This window comes from Oncorhynchus clarkii, chromosome 2 (assembly GCF_045791955.1).
Source record: "Oncorhynchus clarkii lewisi isolate Uvic-CL-2024 chromosome 2, UVic_Ocla_1.0, whole genome shotgun sequence".
Taxonomy (NCBI): Eukaryota; Metazoa; Chordata; class Actinopteri; order Salmoniformes; family Salmonidae; genus Oncorhynchus; species Oncorhynchus clarkii.
Window position 1 is genome coordinate 43,871,533 of NC_092148.1, and position 21,563 is coordinate 43,893,095.

The 21,563-nt window shown below is 42.5% G+C and overlaps 1 protein-coding gene across 1 annotated transcript; it reads right to left on the minus strand.

The window, feature by feature from the left end:
- Positions 1–5,376: 5,376 nt before the first annotated feature.
- Positions 5,377–20,746, minus strand: LOC139368215 (RNA binding motif protein 41). Its single transcript, XM_071106873.1, has 7 exons — positions 20,669–20,746; positions 18,930–19,046; positions 16,950–17,151; positions 16,237–16,441; positions 10,865–11,403; positions 10,474–10,621; positions 5,377–8,852 (listed from the first exon to the last, which is right to left on the minus strand). The coding sequence occupies exons 1-7, from the start codon at positions 20,674–20,676 to the stop codon at positions 8,638–8,640; spliced, it is 1,434 nt and encodes a 477-aa protein (XP_070962974.1). The 5' UTR covers positions 20,677–20,746; the 3' UTR covers positions 5,377–8,637.
- Positions 20,747–21,563: the final 817 nt, after the last annotated feature.

A 21,563-nucleotide genomic window follows, 5' to 3' on the forward strand; every position in this document is an offset into this window, starting at 1 on the left:
TCGATACTTCCATTGTTGATCGATAGAATTAGATGACACATTTGTTTGTGGTCTTTCGGACGACAGTCAGTAACAAAGCTGTATCTTTGTTTTTCGGCGGATTTGGCACAACTGTACTGTGACTGGGGTCGGCATGGCAGATAGGTCAGATGGTAGTGTTAGGGCAATTGATATTGATGATGAAACCAATGATGATCAGCTAGTTACACCGGTTGTAAATAGTCGGAACAGGAGTACGAGAAATCGCAGGCACTTGTTTGAAATTGAAAAGCGTCATAGTAGCATTTGATAAAGAAGGACATCAAGAAGAAGCAGCTGCATTATAAGTGGGATGCATTGTTGAGTGCTACATCACAAGGGGTTCGTGCTGATTGTACGGAGACTGTGACAGCCGTTTAAATGGCGTCCCTTGAGAAAGCAAGAACAAGATGTATGTCAGAAGAAGTGCAGTATTATCATAAGGAGACGTTTACTTGGAAGTGGGGGTCTAAGAGAGAGAGGGAGGAAGAGGGTGAGCTTGAGTCAGTTAAAAATGTCGGGAAAAATAGAGCTGGTTTGAAGAATGGCAGAAAGTGTAAGCAGCGTGAGCTGAAAAGGAAGTGAATAAGGGTGAATTATCAGAGGTTCTAGGTGTGGTGGAGGCTTGTACTGAGGGTCAGGATAAAGAGGAGTCTGAAGGTAGGAGTAAAGTTTTAGGAAAAAGTGGAACCTTGCCTTTTGACTGATCCATTTGTGGTTTCAGGGTGGATGAAAACAGAGTTGGGTGCTGTAGAATCGGTGAAGGTATCCAGAAGTGGTCTTGTGATAATTGTTTGTGTTTCTGCTGGTCAGAGGGAGAAGGCGCTCCGCATTAAACGAATGGGGGCAAGAAATGTGAATTGTTTTGCTCTCAAGAAAAGATAGCCATTGAAAGAAGTGATTACTGAGGTAGCAGTAAATGCAAAAGTTGAAGGGGAAGATTCCCGGTGTTTGTGATGCTCGTCGTTTGGTGCGACGCAGACAGGGTGGTAGAGTGGTGAAACAGAATCCTTGTCTGTTCTTTTGAGTTTTGATGTTGAGTCGTTGCCCGACAAAGTGATGTTAGGATATATAAGTTATCCTGTATGTGCAAAATACATTACGTTCTTACAGGTGTCAAGCTTATGGGCATGTGGCAGCAGTGTGTAGGAAGGAGGTTCCTAGGTGTGAGAAGTGTGCAGAAGGGCATGAGACAAAGGAATGTGTGGCATTGGGGAAAGTAGTGGTATGTGTTAATTGTAGGGGTGCCCATGGGGCTGAGAATCAGAAATGTCCGTTGAGAGAGGCAGTTTGTGGTTTCCAGGGTTAGAGTAGTGCAGAAGTTGCTGTATGCAGAGGCAGTGAATAGAGTAGAGGAAGATGGGTTAATGGGGAGGAGTGGTGAGAGTAGTAGATCTGTACCAGTACAGAGGGATACACCAACAAGTGAAATATGTTTCAGTAAAATAGGATTTTTAACATTTATAGCAATGGTTATCAACTGTACTGCAGGAATGGATTGTAAGTCACAGGAAATAGAGGTTGTGGTGGCAGCTGCAGTGAGGTATTTGGGTGTGTGAGACTTAACATCAGAAGAGTTACAGTGTGTATTAAGTGGTCGTGTCCTTTCAGGCTATTGGCCTGAAGTAGGACTAAATAGATTTAAATAGTGGAGTATGGTAATTATAAAAAAATATAATTATGAGTGTAGTGTTAGAGAGATAGGGTATTTGTTCATTTATTCGTTTTTTTCAAGCAAAGTGTAAGGGAGTTGTACTCCAGTCTAGTAGGTGGCGGTAATGAAACATTTATTGGATGCCAACCGCCGTTAAACCTCATCAAAGAAGAAGATAAATCGCAATGGGGGTGATGGAGGGATGAATAATGCTGGGGAAGCATTGAGTAGTGCGTGTTGAGAGTAGACCTGTAAAGCGCGGGACCCGTTTAGATAGAGGTCGGAGTAGAAGGTTCTAAAGTTATTGTAGTGTTCCCAGCAGCAGCAAGTAAACACTTCAACCGTTACATTTGACAAAATAAATGAGGAAAGCGATTGGGGTGATTAAGGATGCCAAACCGCTGAGTTATGGGAAGGTTCTGATCATTGCAAATCGTTTTGAAAATGAACTCACTAAATGGCAGTCGGGTGAAATGTCACATTCCTATGTCTAAACTGAGGGGTTATTTACTGGGATGCCATTGGATATTAGACAAAGAAGTGTAATGGGTTCGCACAGAAATATGTTGCATAAAGCCTACTTCATTATTCAATGTTTGCTATTTTTTACTGCATCAGGAATAGCGTACACAGACTTTTCGGCTTTACAGTCTTCTTTAGTGTGTAGGTACAATTTCCTTTCATTCAAAGCAGCATTTGTAAAGAACAACAAATGAGCAGCAGGTGTTTCTAATCAGGGTTGCCACTCATCTGCCAATCAGGAATGTGGCCTCTCTGGTCTACCTGCATACAAATTAGTCCCAAAAATATATAGAATGATAGGGTATGGGAGCACGAAGGGCAACTTACAAATCAATCGCCCAAGCTGTCCGCTCACCTAAACACTTCACATCAATTCACCACAAAGGACATCGGGCAAAGCCGCTGGGGCGACTCATAAACAATATGGAAAATCTGATATGGACAGTGTTCTAGTTTAACAGTCTAAAGGTGGCGCCTCTTCAATCTCAGGAGGCTGAAGAAATTTAGCTTGTCACCAAAAACACTCACAAACTTTTACAGATGCACAATCGAGAGCATCCTGTCGGGCTGTATCACCGCCTGGTACGGCAACTGCTCCGCCCACAACCGTAAGGCTCTCCAGAGGGTAGTGAGGTCTGCACAACGCATCACCGGGGGCAAACTACCTGCCCTCCAGGACACCTACACCACCTGATGTCACAGGAAGGCCAAAAAAGATCATCAAGGACAACAACCACCCGAGCCACTGCCTGTTCACCCCGCTATCATCCAGAAGGCGAGGTCAGTACAGGTGCATCAAAGCTGGGACCGAGAGACTGAAAAACAGCTTCTATCTCAAGGCCATCAGACTGTTAAACAGCCATCGCTAGCATTGAGTGGCTGCTGCCAACATACTGACTCAAATCTCTAGCCACTTAATAATTAAAAATGTAATGTAATAAATATATCACTAGTCACTTTAAACAATGTTTACATACCCTACATTACTCATCTCATATGTAACGGATGTGAAACGGCTAGCTAGTTAGCGGTGGTGCGCGCTAAATAGCGTTTCAAGGGCCGTGGCTTTTGTGGAGCGATGGGTAACAGTGGGTGACTGTTGTTGATGTGTGCAGAGGGTCCCTGGTTCGCGCGAGGGGACGGTCTAAAGTTATACTGTACTCTATACCATCTACTGCATCTTGCCTATGCCGTTCGGCCATCACTCATCCATATATTTACATGTACATATTCTTATTCATTCCTTTACACTTGTGTGTATAAGGTAGTTGTGAAATTGTTAGATAACTTGTTAGATATTACTGCATGGTCGGAACTAGAAGCACAAGCATTTCGCTACACTCTCATTAACATCTGCTAACAGTGTGTAAAATTTGATTAGATTTTTTATCAAAATCCATGTTCAAAAGCAGTTGCATTGGCCGGGAATCGAACCCAGGACTCACCCTGCGCGGCAGGCGAGAATTCCTCCACTAAACAACCAATGCCTTGTGAAAGAGAAATTACCCCACAGGCTGGAAATCATATCAGAAAGCTTGAATTTCAAGCGTATTTTCTGCTTTGAGGACTTGGTGTAAAATGTAAATATGCCTTCCTTCCTCCGTCGGGGAATTGAACCCCGGTCTCCCACGTGACAGGAGGGGATACTCACCACTATACTGACGAGGAACAAGTTGCTACATTTTACACTATTATAGTAAAAAACTATGGTGGTCCGTAAGGGCTCTTCGCTCGGCTGGCATACCATATTGTTACTTAAATGGTGGCTATAGTGCTGACAAGTTATAATGCACAGGACGGTGGGTCGGCCGTGTGAAAAACGTTGGAGTGTTGGGTGCTAAGCCTAAATTTGGAGTGTTGGGAGTTAACCCTAACCCTACTCACAAAAACATCCGTAGTGATTGAAACAATGTCACAAACTCAAAACTCAACAGTTGTCACTGACGAGTTGGATATTAGTTTCCCGTTTAATAAATAAAGCCTTGCACAAAGTAAATCAACTCACGCACTGGAAATCTACAATGGATTCACAAAAGTCTACTGAGAAGACGTACATTTCCAAACTGTAAATGAAAGGACTCAGACTTTTCAAGAGGCAGCTGAGAATTCTACCATAACTAACTATTTCTGGATAGCCTCTGGGGTTTTCATACTTGTCAAAAATCCATGTTCAAAAGCAGTTGCATCAAACCCAGGACTCACCCTGCGCGGCAGGCGAGAATTCTACCACTAAACAACCAATGCCTTGTGAAAGAGAAGGTATCCCACAGGCTGGAAATCATATCAGAAAGCTTGAATTTCAAGCGTATTTTCTGCTTTGAGGACTTGGTGTAAAATGTAAATAAGTCTTCCTTCCTCCCCGTCGGGGAATTGAACCCCGGTCTCCCACCTGACAGGTGGGGATACTCACCACTATACTGACGAGGAACAAGTTGCTACATTTTACCCTATTATAGTACAAAACTATGGCGGTCCGTAAGGGCTCGGCTGGCATACCATATTGTTACTTAAATGGTGGCTGTTATTCTGGCTGCACTTTTTTGACATGACTTTAAATTAGCTGTCGTTGGATTGCTAGCAAGCAAAGGATAAGAACGTTGCCAGCCAGTATAGCAATGGAACATTTAGAACAAACAAACTCATTGCATAAAAGGATATATAAATATATATACATATATCCTCCAAACACCAACTTTGAGGGCATTATCACTTTTATACAAATGGTTTACCAACATCTTCAAATAATGATTGACATTTTCATTAAAAACATTATTTTGATTAATTTATTCATACTATTTCATCTTTCCACAAGATATAGTCCCAACACAAATCTAGGGTTGTTACCCAAGCCGGCTGGTCGTTCGTTCTATCGGTTACTAGAGAACAATTCAGAATTTTTGTTCTGTATGTACAGTTGAAGTCGGTTCACATGCACACTCAAACACCATTTACAAACCAGTATTTGTGTTTAATGAGTCTGCCAGATCAGCGGCAGTAAGGATGACAACACGTTATACTGATACAGTTGAAGATGGAAGTTTTCATACGCCTTAGCCAAATACATTTTAACTCAGTTTTTCACAATTCCTGACATTTAATCCTAGTAAAAATTCTGTTTAAGGTTAGTTAAGATCACCACTTTATTTTAAGAATGTGAAATGACAGAATAACAGAAGAGAGAATGATTTATTTCAGATTTTATTTCTTTCATCACATTCCCAGTGGGTCAGAAGTTTACATACTAATTGAGTGTATTTGGTAGCATTGCCTTTAAATGGTTTAACTTGGGTCAAACGTTTCGGGTAGCCTTCCACAAGCTTCCCACAAGTTGGTTGAATCTTGGCCAATTCCTCCTGACAGAGCTGCTGTAACTGAGTCAGGTTTGTAGGCATCCTTGCTCGCACACCCTTTTTCAGTTCTGCCCACAAATTTTCAATAGGACCGAGGTCAGGGCTTTGTGATGACCACTCCAATATTTTGTTTTCCTCAGCCATTAAATCTAATTTTTCAACCACTCCACAAATTTCTTGTTAATTAACAAACTATAGTTTTGGCAAGTCGGTTAGGACATCTACCTTGTGCACGACACAAGTCATTTTTCCAACAATCGTTTACAGACAGATTATTTCACTTATAACTCACTGTATCACAATTCCAGTGGGTCAGAAGTTTACATACACTAAGTTGACTGTGCCTTTAAACAGCTTGGAAAATTCCAGAAAATTATGTCATGGCTTTAGAAGCTTCTGATAGGCTAATTGACATCATTTGAGTCAAATGTATTTCAAGGCCTACCTTCAAACTCAAGGGCCTCTTTGCTTGACATGGGAAAAACAAAATAAATCAGCCAAGACCCCAGAAAAATAAATTGTAGACCTCCACAAGACTGGTTCATTCTTAGGAGCAATTTCCAAACGCCTGAAGGTACCACGTTCATCTGTACAAACACTATGGGACCAAGCAGCCGTCAATCTGCTCAGGAGGGAGACGCGTTCTGTCTCCTGGAGATGAACGTACTTTGGTGCGAAAAGTGCAAATCAATCCCAGAACAGCGAAGGACCTTGTGCTCGTTTCGAGGCAAGCAACACTGAGGCATGCATGAGAGCATCAGCTGTTCCGGACGATTGTGTGATCACGCTCTCCGTAGCCGATGTAAGTAAGACCTTTAAACAGGTCAACATACACAAGGCTGCGGGGCCAGACGGATTACCAGAACGTGTGCTCTGGGCATGTGCTGACTAATTGGCAGGTGTCTTCACTGACATTTTCAACATGTCCCTGATTGAGTCTGTAATACCAATATGTTTCAAGCAGACCACCATAGTCCCTGTGCCCAAGAACACAAAGGCAATCTGCCTAAATGACTACAGACACGTAGCACTCACGTCTGAAGCCATGAAGTGCTTTGAAAGGTTGGTCACGGCTCACATCAACACCATTATCCCAGAAACTCTAGACCCACTCCAATTTGCATACCGCCCAACCAGATCCACAGATGATGCAATCTCTATTGCACTCCACACTGCCCTTTCTGACCTGGACAAAAAGAACACGTGAAAATGCTATTCATTGACTAGAGCTCAGCGTTCAACACCATAGTACCGTCAAAGATCATCACTAAGCTATGGATCCTGGACATCCCGACGGGTCGCCCCCAGGTGGTGAGGGTAGGAAGCAACACATCTGCCACGCTGATCCTCAACACTGGAGCTCCACAGGGGTGCGTGCTCAGTCCCCTCCCTGGCCGTACGGCCCAGCACATCACTGGGGCTAAGCTGCCTGCCATCCAGGACCTCTACACCAGGCGGTGTCAGAGGAAGGCCTTAAAAATTGTCAGACTGTTCTCTCTACTACCCCATGGCAAGCGGTACCGGAGTGCCAAGTCTAGGACAAAACGGCTCCTCAACAGTTTTTACCCCTAAGCCATAAGACTCCTGAACAGGTAATCAAATGGCTGCCCGGACTATTTGCATTGTGCCCCCCCCCAACACCTATTTTTACGCTGTTGCTACTCTCTGTTTATCATAAATTCATAGTCACTTTAACTATACATTCATGTACGTACTACCTCAATTGGGCCAACCAACCAGTGCTCCTGCATTTGGCTAACCAGGCTATCTGCATTGTGTCCCGCCACCCACCAACCCCTCTTTTACTCTACTGCTACTCTCTGTTCATCATATAAGCATAGTCACTTTAACCATATCTACATGTACATAATACCTCAATCAGCCTAACAGGTGTCTGTCTGAATAAAGCCTCGCTACTGTATATAGCCTGTCTTTTTACTGTTGTTTTATTTATTTACTTACCTATTGTTCACCTAACACCTTTTTTTCACTATTGGTTAGAGCCTGTGAGTAAGCATTTCACTGTAAGGTTGTATTCGGCGCACGTGACAAATTAACTTTGATTTGTGAAGATGCTGGAGGAAATGGGTAGAAAAGTATCTACATCCACAGTAAAACGAGTCCTATATCAACATAACCTGAAAGGCCGCAAGAAGGAAGAAACCACTGCTCCAAAATCGCCGTAAAAAAAGCCAGACTACAGTTTGCAACTGCACATGGGGACAAAGATCGTACTTTCTGGAGCAATATCTGATGAAACAAAAATAGAATTGTTTGGCCATAATGACCATCGTTATGTTTGGAGGAAAAAGGGGAGGCTTACAAGCCGAAGAACACCATCCCAACCGTGAAGCATGGGGGTGGCAGCATCATGTTGCTTTGCTGCACGAGGGACTGGTGCACTTCACAAAATAGATGGCATCATGAGGGAGGAAAATTATGTGGATATATTGAAGCAACATCTCAAGACATCAGTCAAGAAGTTAAAGCTTGGTCACAAATGGGTCTTCCAAATGGACAAGCATACTTCCAAAGTTGTGGTACAATGGCTTAAGGACAACAAAGTCAATATTGGAGTGGCCATCACAAAGCCCTGACCTCAATCCTTTAGAAAATTTGTGGGCAGAACTGAAAAAGCATGTGCGAGCAATGAGGCCTTCAAACCACAAATACTGCATTTGTAAATGGTGTTGGAGCCCCTGCCTGCCTATAAAAAAAATATGTTTTCTTTGGTTTGCTTACTTATAGTCAAGTAGTATTTTACTTGGTGACTTTCACTTGAGTCATTTTTTATTAACGTACATTAAACTTTTACTCAACTATGACCATTTTTCACCACTGGACCCCCGGAGGAATCCCCCCATTAGAATGAAATGCAACAGAGAACAGATTTTTAATACTTCACATTCCAAACACAGCCTATGATCATACAAAAAAAACACTAAACATCCAGGACAAAAATACAAATTAATCCACGTTTATCGACCTTCACACAACAAATGGTACAAGGAGCAGAAATGTCAAACCTCAGTCATTGAAGAGTCACTCTCCTCCTTTGAACACATATGTATGTGGTCGGTCTGTTTCTCTCTCTTAATTGTGTGTTGAAGTCCTGTCGTAGTATTTAGTGTCTGTAGTACTGGGGTTAGGTAGAGATGGTGCACTACATTCTCTCGTTTTCTCCTCTTCCCGTTCCGTTTTTGGTTTCTTCTCATCCCTCCGCTCTAGGCCAAACTCGATCACCAAAGGTTTCCCTAGCAACCGGTACCCATTCACCATCTCCAAGGCTCTCTGGGACGTTTCGGTGTCTAGAAAATTGTATAACACAACAATATTAGTGATGGGAGAAAATAAGAAATATATCAATACAGTTACATATTAGGATGTTATTTTTGGACGATATATACAGTACCAGTCAAAAGATTGGATTTAGATTTGTTTAACAATTTGTGGTTACTAAATTATTCCATAAATGCCATTTCATAGTTTGACGTCTTCACTATTATTCTACAATGTAAAAATAAAGAAAAACCCTGGAATGAGTAGGTGTGTCCAAACTTTTGACTGGTACAGTATATACTGTATATGGTGAATTCTGAATACTTTCCGACCCCTTCCCCTTCTCCACATTTTGTTACGTTTCAGCCCTATTCTAAAATTGATCAAATCTTTTTTTCGTCATCAATCTACACACAGGACATAAGGACAAAGCAAAAACAGGTTTTTAGACATTACATTATTATTCAGACCCTGTACTCAGTACTTTGTTGAAGCACCTTCGGCAGCGATTACAGCCTCGAGTCTTCTTGGGTATGACGCTATAAGCTTGGCACACCTGTATTTGGGGAGTTTCTCCCATTCTTCTCTGCAGATCCTCTCAAGATCTGTCAGGTTGGATAGGTAGCATCGCTGCGAAGATATTTTCAGGTCTCTCCAGAGATGTTTGTTTGGGTTCAAGTCCGGGCTCTGACTGGGCCACTCAGAGAGACTACCATAAAGGCCTGATTGGTGGAGTGCTGCAGAGTCTCCATAGAGGAACTCCAGAGCGCTGTCAGACTGACCATTGGGTTCTTGGTCACCTCCCTGACCAAGGCCCTTCTCCCCCGATTGCTCAGTTTGGACAGGTGGCCAGCTCTAGGAAGAGTCTTGGTGTTTCCAAACTTCTCCCATTGAAGAATGATGGAGGCCACTTGGTTCTCGGGGACCTTCAATGCTGCATACATGTTTTGGTACCCTTCCCCAGATCTGCGCATCGACACAATCCTGTCTCGGAGCTCTATGGACAATTCCTCCGACCTCACGGCTTGGTTTTTGCTCTGACATGCACTGTCAACTGTGGCACCTTATATAGACAGAAGTGTGCCTTTCCAAATCATGTCCAATCTATTGAATTTACCACAGGTGGACTCCAATCAAGTTTTAGAAACATCAAGGATGATCAACGGAAAAATGATGCACCTGATCTCAATTTTGAGTCTCATAGCAAAGGGTCTGAATACTTATGTAAATAAAGTATTTCTGTTTTTAAAAACCTGTATTCGCTTTGTCATTATGGGGCATTGTGTGTAGATTAATGAGAAACAAAAAGATTTAATACATTTTTGAATTAAGGCTATAATGTAATACAATGTGGAAAAAGTCAAGGGGTCTGAATACTTTCCGAATCACCGTACTATATTATACACAATTATTACAGCACGTGTTATGTGCAATGTATATACATAACAAGCACATTTGAATTGGTGTGTTGCTTAGAGATAGAGCGAGGGAGTGCATGTGTGTATGAGTTAGTCAGTTAGTCAGTCACCTTAAATATAGAGGAGTGTATGCATGCGTGTAATCTGAGCCTACAGGGAGAACTTGTGTGTGTGTGTGTGTGAGTAAACTCAGTCATCTGACAAAGTCTGTGTGTGCACACGTCAGTGTTACCTGATAGTGTGATGAAGGCGTGTCCCTTCAGTCTGCCAGTGAGTAGGCGGTAGACAACAGGCTGGGTGATGTCACAATCAAACCTGGAGAATAGCGCCACCAGCTGTGCCACAGAGGCACGGGCACTCAGGTTCTTCACACACAGCACCTACGGACAACCACAGGGACCAGACAACAGCAAGGTGGTGTGGCAGATCTCAAAGCCATGAGACTGAACTCAGACAGCTTTTTCATTTCTCATTCTTAGTCTGTAATATGAGTAGCTTATATATCAGACACGTAACCGAGTCTGGTTAATGTCATTAGAACAAGTGAGTGATACTCTTATCTCTCAGGGAAACACGGTTACTAAAACACAATTAGTTTGATGTTACGTTGAGGAAGGTTCTACCTTTGATGGTTTCCCTGGCTGGTAGTTGTGGAACCGTGGTATGCTCCGGATCCCTTCCTCTGTTTCCCGGTTCTGCTGAATCTCTTCCTCTGGAACCTCCTCTACCTCTCCCCGCACCATCACCGGACCCCCAGGCCCCGCCTTTGCCACACTACACAGACTCCCAATTGGCTGGCTCACATTTATCTTCTTTGGAGCTGACAATTGCTTGTGTACAGATCTGTCCTGATCTTGTGATTGGCCAGAAGTGTCCATTGTAGTTGATTGGTCAGAGTCCTTGATCCCACTTCTCAATGGATCAGATCTACAGTCAAGCTGGACTTGTGATTGGTCAGTGCTTTTCCATGATCTCTGTGATTTCTCAAAGTCAGTTTGTGGTTCAGGCTGAGGTAGAGATGAGTGTTCTGTGGTTTTCAGCTCAGAGTCCTCTGATACAGACACAGACGTGTGTTTTCGCCTATCACTTAGGACATCTCTGTACAGGGAGTCCAGGGGGTTTGAGGAAGATGCCCCCTGCCGGTCAGCTTGGGTATCTTCCTCTAAGGGAAAGACCAAAAAGTGTTAGTAGTCCATGACAGCTTGTAGCCTACTTTTTTAAAAACACATTGGCCATTTAACAGACACTCTTATCATAGCAAAGAAAAAATGTTCCCTAACAGGGAGTATTTTTCTAGATTTTTCTCCAAACGCTCAGTTAGCGGCTCTCTATCCACCGGATGTGTAGCAAACTCACTAAAAGTGGCAGTAAGAACACCTCTTTTGAAAAATCCAAACCTTGACCCAGAATTTTTTTTTTAAACTATCAGCCTATATCAAATCTTCCATTCCTCTCAAAATGTTTAGAAAAAGCTGTTGCGCAGCAACTCACTGCCTCCCTGAAGACAAACAATGTATACGAAATGCTTCAGTCTGGTTTTAGACCCCATCATAGACTGAGACTGCACTTGTGAAGGTGGTCAGACCAAGGCTCTGCATCTGTCCTTGTACTCCTAGACCTTAGTGCTGCTTTTGATACCATCGATCACCACATTCCTTTGGAGAGATTGGAAACACACGGAAATATATCAGTTTATCTTTGTGAATGGTTTGTCCTCTGACAAATCAACTGTAAATGTCGGTGTTACTCAAGGTTCCGTTTTAGGCCCACTATTGTTTTCACTATATATTTTACCTCTTGGTGATGTAATTCGGGAAAAATAATGTTAACTTTCACTGCTATGCGGACAATACACAGCTGTACATTTCGATGAAACATGGTAAAGCCGCCAAAATTGCCCTCCCTGGAAGCCTGTGTTTCTGACATAAGGAAATGGATGGCAGATTTTTTTAAAACTCAGACAAAACAGAGATGCTAGTTCTAGGTCCCAAGAAACAAAGAGATCTTCTGTTGAATCTGACAATTAATCTTGATGGTTGTACAGTCAGTCGTCTTGAATAAAACTGTGAAGGACCTCGGCGTGACTCTGGACCCTGATCTCTCTTTTGACAAACATATCAAGACTGTTTCAAGGACAGCTTTTTTCCATCTACGTAACATTGCAGAAATCGCAAACTTTCTGTCCAAAAATTATAAAGAAAAATGTATCCATGCTTTTGTCAGTTCTAGGTTAGACTACTGCAATGCTCTACTTTCCGGCTACCCGGATAAAGCACTAAATAAACTTCAGTTAGTGCTAAACACGGCTGCTAGAATCTTGACTAGAACCAAAAAATTTGATCATATTACTCCAGTGCTAGCCTTTCTACACTGGCTTCCTGTTAAAGCTAGGGTTGATTTCAAGGTTTTCCTGTTAACCTACCAAGCATTACATGGGCTTGTTCCCACCTATCTTTCTGATTTGGTCCTGCCGTCAATACCTACACGTACGCTATGGTCACAAGACCCAGGCCTCCTTATTGTCCCTAGAATTTCTAAGCAAACAGCTGGAGGCAGGGCTTTCTCCTATAGAGCTCAATTTTTATGGAATGGCCTGCCTACCCATGTGAGAAACGCAGACTCGGTCTCAACCTTTAAGTCTTTACTGAAGACTCATCTCTTCAGCAGGTCCTATGATTGAGTGTAGTCTGGCGCAGGGGTGTGAAGGTGAACGGAAAGGACCTGGGGCGACAAACTGCCCTTGCTGTCTCTGCCTGGCCGGTTCCCCTCTCTCCACTGGGATTCTCTGCCTCTAACCCTATTACAGGGACTGAGTTACTGCCGCTCTTCCATGCCATCCCTAGGAGGGGCGCATCACATGAGTTGGTTGAGTCACTGACGTGGTCTTCCTGTCCGGGTTTGGCGCCCCCCTAGTGTTCATGCCGTGGGGAGATCTTTGTGGGCTATACTTGGCCTTGTCTCAGGGTAGTAAGTTGGTGGTTTGAAAATATCCCTCTAGGTGTGTTGGGGCTGTGCTTTGGCAAAGTGGGTGTGGTTATATCCTGCCTGGTTGGCCCCGTCCGGGGGTATCATCAGATGGGGCCACAGTGTCTCCTGACCCCTCCTGTCCCAGCCTCCAGTATTTATGCTGCAATACTTTGTGTCGGGGGGCTAGGGTCAGTCTGTTATATCTGGAGTACTTCTCCTTTCTCATCCTGTGTCCTGTATGAATTTAAGTATGCTCTCTCTAACTCTCTGAGGACCTGCTCAGGACTACCTGTCCTGATGACTCCTGGCTGTCCCCAGTCCACCGGTTGTCTCCAGTCTACCTGCTGCTTCTCCAGTTTCAACTGTCTAACTCTGAATGATCAGCTATGAAAAGCCAACTGACATTTACTCCTGAGGTGCTGACCTGTTGCACTTTCTACAACCACTGTGATTATTATTATTTGACCATGCTGGTCATTTATGAACATTTGAACATCTTGGCCATGTTCTGTTATAATCTCTACCCGGCACAGCCAGAAGAGGACTGGCCACCCCTCATAGCCTGGATCCTATCTAGGTTTCTTTCTAGGTTCTGGCCTTTCTAGGGAGTTTTTCCTAGCCACCGTGCTTCTACACCTGCATTGCTTGCTGTTTAGGGTTTTAGGCTGTGTTTCTGTACAGCACTTTGTGACATCGGCTGAACTAAAAAGGGCTTTATAAATACATTTGATTGATTGAATGGATGTAAACAAATTTGTGTACACAATGAGAGAAATAAGCTTTTTTTTGCATATGGAACATTTCTGGGATCTTTTATTTCAGCTCATGAAACATGGGACCAATACTTTACATGTTGCGTTTATATTTTTGTTCAGTATATATAGATGTATGCTATATCATTTATGTGGCTATTACATTGTACTTCACTGTTCATTGTGTCGTTGTAGCCCTGTACCGAAGATGGCGGCACTATGCTTTGTAGTACATGGCACCCCTTTGATCTCTAATTAGTGGAATCGTGTTGTATGGCGCTGTATTGTCTTGTATAGCATTAAGCCATGTTATTATTAAATGCATATTGTTTATGGTGAATTAAAGATTGTATTATGTATATAGGTCATTCACTATTGTATATTTAATTATCTTTACTTCCAGACCACACACACTCTCTCGGATATTACAAGCTGTCAATCAAAGCCTTAGTGTCAAAGCCCATGTACTACATAGTACAAGCACAGCACAACGTATGAACCTGTCAATCAAAGCCTTAGTCCCCTAGCCCATGTACTACATAGTACAGGCACAGCACAACGTATGAACCTGTCAATCAAAGCCTTAGTGCCCTAGCCCATGTACTACATAGTACAGGCACAGCACAACGTATGAACCTGTCAATCAAAGCCTTAGTGCCCTAGCCCATGTACTACATAGTACAGGCACAGCACAACGTATGAACCTGTCAATCAAAGCCTTAGTGCCCTAGCCCATGTACTACATAGTACAGGCACAACGAATGAACCTGTCAATCAAAGCCTTAGTGCCCTAGTCCATGTACTACATAGTACAGGCACAGCACAACGTACGAATCTTCAGCGTTATTAAACCACCTCGACCGTAATCCTCTGTCTTGTCATCTGTGACCTTATCAGCACACAGGAGCGAACACAAAGTAAAACAAAACTTAAAGAATATTCAGTCCACCAAGTCCTCATTTCCACTAACAGGAGCTCAAACAGGTACATATAAGCAGTTGGCCCCTCCCAGGACCATATACCCAAATGGCAATTACAACCAATAAACTGGTTCAACAATGTAAAAGGCAATTTCCACATCCATTGTTACATTCATCTTAAATCAGACTTAAGGATTATTAGCCTAATGATATTTCCTCACCATTCATCCATGGAACAATCATGTCCTCTTATTCAACGTACCTTCTCCAAAGCGTGGTGCGCAGCCCACGTAGCCTATTTCTATGCACAATCTTTTACGCACGACCAGAATGATACAGACACACGGAACTCTGACATAACCCAGGAAATATGAACAAACCATGCAGTGAATTAAATAAACAGAACTTCTACCTCATGAGTCTTGCGAACATTCATGTGCATAATAAACATTGCGCCCACTCAGATGGTAAGAAATGGTCAATGAAAATGTATTGTATCAAACATGAAACAAACGATATGGAGATGGAATGACAATACGGTAACAATTATTGTGGGATTAGATGGAATACAGATTTTTCACATATGCATTTAAACGTGTGAAAGTACCAGTAAACATTTCAACAAGAGAACAAAGCTCTCTCCAATGGCGGGAGTTGGGAGAGCGCAAGTGGAGATGGTGCGTCTTCGCCACTATAGGCTAATAATTCATTTGAACAACTAATTACAAATGCAAGTTTCAAAAGTTAATTATCAATTTCAAGAAATGTTGACATACCAAAAGACCAGTTGGCCTAAAAACTAAGCTGTCATTTTTGGAAGGGAACAAACTAAACAAGTAATATTCTTGATCACCTCAATTTTTTTGGGAGCTGCATAATTATTTATTATGGCTATCCTCAATCCCTACAATTTGACGTTCGCGCTGCACCCGATCCTATATATGTACAGAAAATCAGCAGTCTGTTCACCTGTGTTGATTGACAGTTTGCTGGTCCAATCAAAGGGCCGAGTGCACATTTTTTTGCAAGGGAGATGCTGCGGCTACGGTCTCTGGTTATGTGGAGAGTAACCCACAGTAGACGAGACGGTCCGGACCCTTTCAGTCAATCAGAGCCTCACAAGCTGAAAGGCCAACCCACATCCTTCCTAAGAAGGCCTGGTTCCCGATAGAGATAAATGGCGAACAAAGGCACTCGCACGTAAATATGTTCATGCTTTCTTATTCCAAACGGGCGGTGGTTCGTGTGCAAAGTATATGATAAATGTGAGAATAGTTCTAAATTCATTAGTTATGTTAAACAACACTGTATTCAAAGTGTCCACTATTATTTTTGGTGTTAGTTGAATCATCCCACCTTGATGATAGAGTGCAGTGAGGAAGCCCAGGCGGTCATTGCCCTGGAACAGGGCCTTCTCTATCTCCATCTCTCTGCGGGACAGGGGTAGGCTGGCAGAGAAGCGCTGTGGGCGGGAAATGAGCTCTAACCTGGCATCCATCTTGTCCTGGATCACCAGAAGACGTTGCTGCCGCACCCCGGGGGCCACACACACCCCATGACCCTGTAGGGCAGAACACACAACATGTCTGCCTGTAGAAAACACACCATGGCCATAAACCACCACCATGGATGCCTGAGTTACCACAGAGACCCATGGTAGGTCAAACAATCAATATCTATATCAGGCTACACCGCCAGGAGGTTTTGGCATCTGAAAACACTCACAGTTGGTCAATCAGTAAATATCACTTTTCAAACATTTTCTTTGGTTTACATACAGGCTCTGTATTCCTTCTTGGGAGGTGTAATTGAAAACCACAACCACACCATACATATAACATATTGTCATGATATCCAGCATTATCAGTGGGCAAAACTGGTTAGAATGACATTATTACAATCTGGTTGTACTGATGTCATTTCAACCAGTTTTGCACACTGGAAAGCAACAATCACCTTCTCTTCGATATTATTACCTGCTTTTCCCAACAGGATGCAGGACGTGGGTGTCCAACAACTGTACCGTCCCTTGTTATATAATATCAATGATATATATAAATAACATTCACCTTCTCAGTGTTCTCTGGCTGGTCTCTGTTGAGCCACAGTTCTACCTCCAGGTCTGTGAGCCCCAGCTCCCTGAGACTGGCCAGCTCACTCTCCCCGTCCTGTAGAGCCTGGAACTGGGATAGACTCCTCACCCCGGCAGCCTGCTCCCCAAATGGCTTGTACAGCGCAGCAGGGGCAAAACACTTCCTCTTGGCAACACATCTAAGACAACAAATGAGAGATCTAAGTCCATGTGGTCTCTCTGAATGAGAGGTCTGAGTCTGTCTCTAAATAGATAACACATCTGAGACAACACATGAGAGATCTCTATGTCCATGTCTCTCTGAATGAGAGGTCTGAGTCTGTCTCTATTTAGATAACACATCTGAGACAACACATGAGAGATCTCTATGTTCATGTTGTCTCTCTGAATGAGAGGTTTGAGTCTGTCTCTATTTAGATAACACATCTGAGATAACACATGAGAGATCTCTAAGTCCAAGTGGTCTCTCTGAATGAGAGGTCTGAGTCTGTCTCTAACTAGATAATAAGATTTCAGCAATTCTTAATCATTTAGTTCTCATGCAAAAATGTAGCCTAAATTAAGTGGAGGCCTATTATTTTGCTCAATTGCGTATAGATACTCCCATAAGCCCATAGAAGTTGTGAAATATAAATGTAACCGTATATTTTTTTTAAACCGTCCCCTCGCCCATACCCGGGCGCGAACTAGGGACCTTCTGCACACATCAACAACTGACACCTACGAAGCGTCGTTACCCATCGCTCCACAAAAGCCGCGGCCCTTGCAGAGCAAGGGGAACTACTACTTCAAGGTCTCAGAGCAAGTGACGTCACTGATTGAAACGCTATTTAGCGCCCACGCTAACTAAGCTAGCCGTTTCACATCCGTTACATAAACACAAAAATAATATTTATATTTTATTCTGTTATATTCTTTCTATAAAACATATGTTTGTTGACTGTGATTACGGCAGGGGGATGTAAGGTTATCTTGTCTGTTTAATGAACAAACTTGATTTTATTTCATAGTCTGCGCAGACAAGTAACAAACTCAATATGCTATTCTTGTGAAAATACATTGTATTAGTCTTATAATGTTTCCTAAGGGCCTGCCTCAACGAATGAATAACAGATCTTTGAGATGGTGTATATTCAATGGATAAAAAAAAAAAGAAGAGAAACACCTACCCACATCTTGCTCTAATCCTAAGAATATGTAAATAGTGTGGCTGTTGCAACTTGCTATTGTAATGCTGTATAAGAAAAGAAACAGTATGATGAGGTGAGTTTCCCCCTTACTATGTAAAGCGCTTTCAGCTTTCAGCTGGTAGAAAAACTCGATAAATCCAATCTAGGCTACGTCGCTGTGCCACTAGAGATTCTGGGCTTGAGTCAAGGTTTTGTTGCAGCCGGCCGCGACCGGGAGCCTCATGGGGCGGCGCACAATTGGCCCAGCGTCTTCCGGGTTAGGGGAGGGTTTGGCTGGGAGGGATGTTCCTGTCCCATCGCGCACTAGCGACTCCTGTGGCGGGCCGGGCGCAGGGTGAACGGGGTTTCGACACGATCGCCAGGTGTACAGTGTTTCCTCCGACACATTGGTGCGGCTGGCTTCCGGGTTAAGCAGGCGTTGTGTCAAGAAGCAGTGCAACTTGGCTGGGTTGTGTTTCGGAGGACGCACGGCTCTCGACCTTCGCCTCTCCCGAGTCCGTACTGGAGTTGAAGCGATGGGACAGGACTGTAACTACCAATTGGATACCACAAAACTGAGGAGAAAAGGGGGTGTAAAGTGTGTATATATATATATATATATATATATATATATATATATATACACACACACACACACGTCTATATCCAATCTATCATTATTATCATTTAGTAGAAGTGTAGGTTATTGTATCTGAACTGTGTGGCAAATGCTATTGTAATTCTGTGTGTGTGTGTGTGTGTGTGTGTGAGAGAGTAGGGAGGCTCACCTGTCTATGTTGACGTCTGTGTCTAACTGCTGTAGGAGGAGACTGTGGAGCTGTCTCTGTCCCTCTGTCTCCTGTTCCTCCAAGACTGGGCCGTCCTCACACGCATGACGAGTCATACTGTAACACACACAGGGTCAAAAAGTATACACGTTGGTCTCATACACATCTTACTCTACACATTTTCATTAAAGCATACATACAGTACAACTGTCGTTAGCAACCGATTATTGGGAAAACCCGTTAAATAAACAGCTTGTTTATGGTTTAAACAGCAGATTTTACCTGATTAAGCACAATACCATTGGATGTTAATGTTGAAAGTTTGATTTATATTCCTATAACTTAAGTTGAAAATTATGCTGTCTCTGCATCCAGTTGATAAGACATTTTGATAAATAGCCCAATGTCAAAACAGTTAACGTGCCAAAATCAATAACCAATATGCAGAAACAGTTTGTGACATTGAAAACCTTAAGATAAAAATGTACCATCTACACATACAGTGCCTTCAGAAAGTATTCACACCCCTTGACTTTTTCCACATTTTGTTGAGTTACAGCCTGAATTTAAAATGGATAAAATTGAGATTGTGTCACTGGCCTACACATAATACCCCATAATATCAAAGTGGAGTTATGTCTTTAGAAATGTATTAAAAATTAAAAGCTGAAATGTCTTGAGTCAATAAGTATTCAACCCCTTTGTTATGGCAAGCCTAAATACATTCAGGAGTAGAAATGTGCATAACAAGTCACATAATAAGTTGCATGTTTAACATGATTTTTGTACCCCACACATAATTATAAGGTCCCTCAGTTGAACAGTGAATTTCAAACACAGATTCAACCACAAAGACCAGGGAGGTTTTCCAATGCCTAGCAAAAAAGGGTACCAATTGGTAGATTGGTAAACATAAAAAAGCAGACATTGAATATCGTCTGCAGCAGAGGAAACTCTGGGTCTTCCTTTCCTGTGGCGGTCCTCACGAGAGACAGTTTCATCATAGCACTTGATGGTTTTTGCGACTGCACTTGGAAGAAACTTTCAAAGTTCTTGACATTTTCCAGAATGCACCAAAAACCCTGTTGTTTTGACAAGTGGCAACAAATCCCTCATATCGATTAGGAGGTAAATTATTTTGCAAGCTCTGTTGAAACTACCACAACTCAAAACCCACATAGAAACTGGAGGTTTTCTTTTACTTCACTAGTTAGAGAACAACCTGCAGAAGAGTGTCAGCAGATGTTTGGAATGTTGCATTTTTAAAACGGGGGTCACGAACAGAACAAGAAACGCAACACTATTTTGTAAATTACACATATTGATTATCACGCTGAAATCAATAGCACCTCCAGTTAAAACTAACACAGCTCAAAGACCACCCGGAACATGAGAATAATATGTACATCACTTGTTAGATGACAACTTGTAAAAGACGCCTAGCTAGCTACATTTTGAAATGTTGCATTTTGATTCAAGTGTGTCGCCAACGCGGTAAGTGTAAAGCAACTGCTTTTTGGTGAATCACTTTCATCGATATCACGTTGAAATCAATAGAATCGGGGTAAACGTTTAGGGTGTAAACGCTATTTTAACTAAGACTTTGAAAGACCACCCGGAATATGAGAATGCTCCTAAACAAAATGCAACCGTGCGCTCTAGACTAGATTCGGCGACAGACGCGTATCATACAGTAAACTGTTGAAATTAATATAACCGTAGCATATAATGTTGTTTACCGTCGCATATCTCCGTGTTCTTCTGAGGTTTAATGGCAGATTACAGCCTACTGGTAGGAGTCATAATACCCAGAAAACGTAGCGGTAAAACCCGGAAATGTTTCTTCCCCATTCTTTTTTCTGTCGGGGACGTTAGAACCACTTCATATAAGGTCTGTGTTTCGTGTTGGCTGACCTTGGCTTGACGTTTTGATAACCGCGCAAATAACGATATAAATAAGCTGAAACATTTTTATGTAATTCATTTCATTAGTCTTTTGGCCAAATGTCATATTCACAAATGTAAATTTACAAACAAAAAAACACATTTTCTTACCCTACAAAAATAAATTGAACTGTATTTTAGGATACTCTACTAACAAAAAAGCTGTTAGAATTATAAGTGAATGTATGTCCCTTAATGTCCTTGTGTAATGTGATATTGTACCCCCTAGCTCAATTGTCCATTGTATATAATCTATATATACTTGTGTTCCCTCATGTACTTTATGTATTGATTTGTTGTTAATAAAATAAAACATTTAAAGATAACCGAGCAAATATATTTCGGATAAGGTAACTTTCATTCATATATTCGCCTGTTCCCAGTCAGCACGCGTTCATCTCGCCGACGTCGGGCTGGCAGCGGTATATCGTTTGTAGATTGTGTTCTGTTTAGAACGTCGGCGGGAGGGCTGTGAGTGTGGTGGGTCGAAATGCATGCGCGCTGCACAGTCACAGAGTCGGCGGTAGATCGGTCAGACATCGAAATGGGGACGAGTGTCACAATGCTTGAATTGCTGCTTTCTCTCAATGCGTAATCCTTGCGTTTCATATATTTTAGGGATAGCCTACCCATGGACAGTCAGGTCGTGGCTGGCAATATTTTTTATCTGAAAATATGTATAAAGCACAG

Bases quoted from the DNA above. Each gene is read 5' to 3' on its own strand.
- LOC139368215 (XM_071106873.1), bottom strand. The intron at 16,442-16,949 runs GTGAATGTTATT...TCTGCCCTACAG, and splicing joins AGCCAGAGAACACTGAGAAG to GGTCATGGGGTGTGTGTGGC. The intron at 8,853-10,473 runs GTAACACTGACG...ACAATTTTCTAG, and splicing joins CGCCTTCATCACACTATCAG to ACACCGAAACGTCCCAGAGA.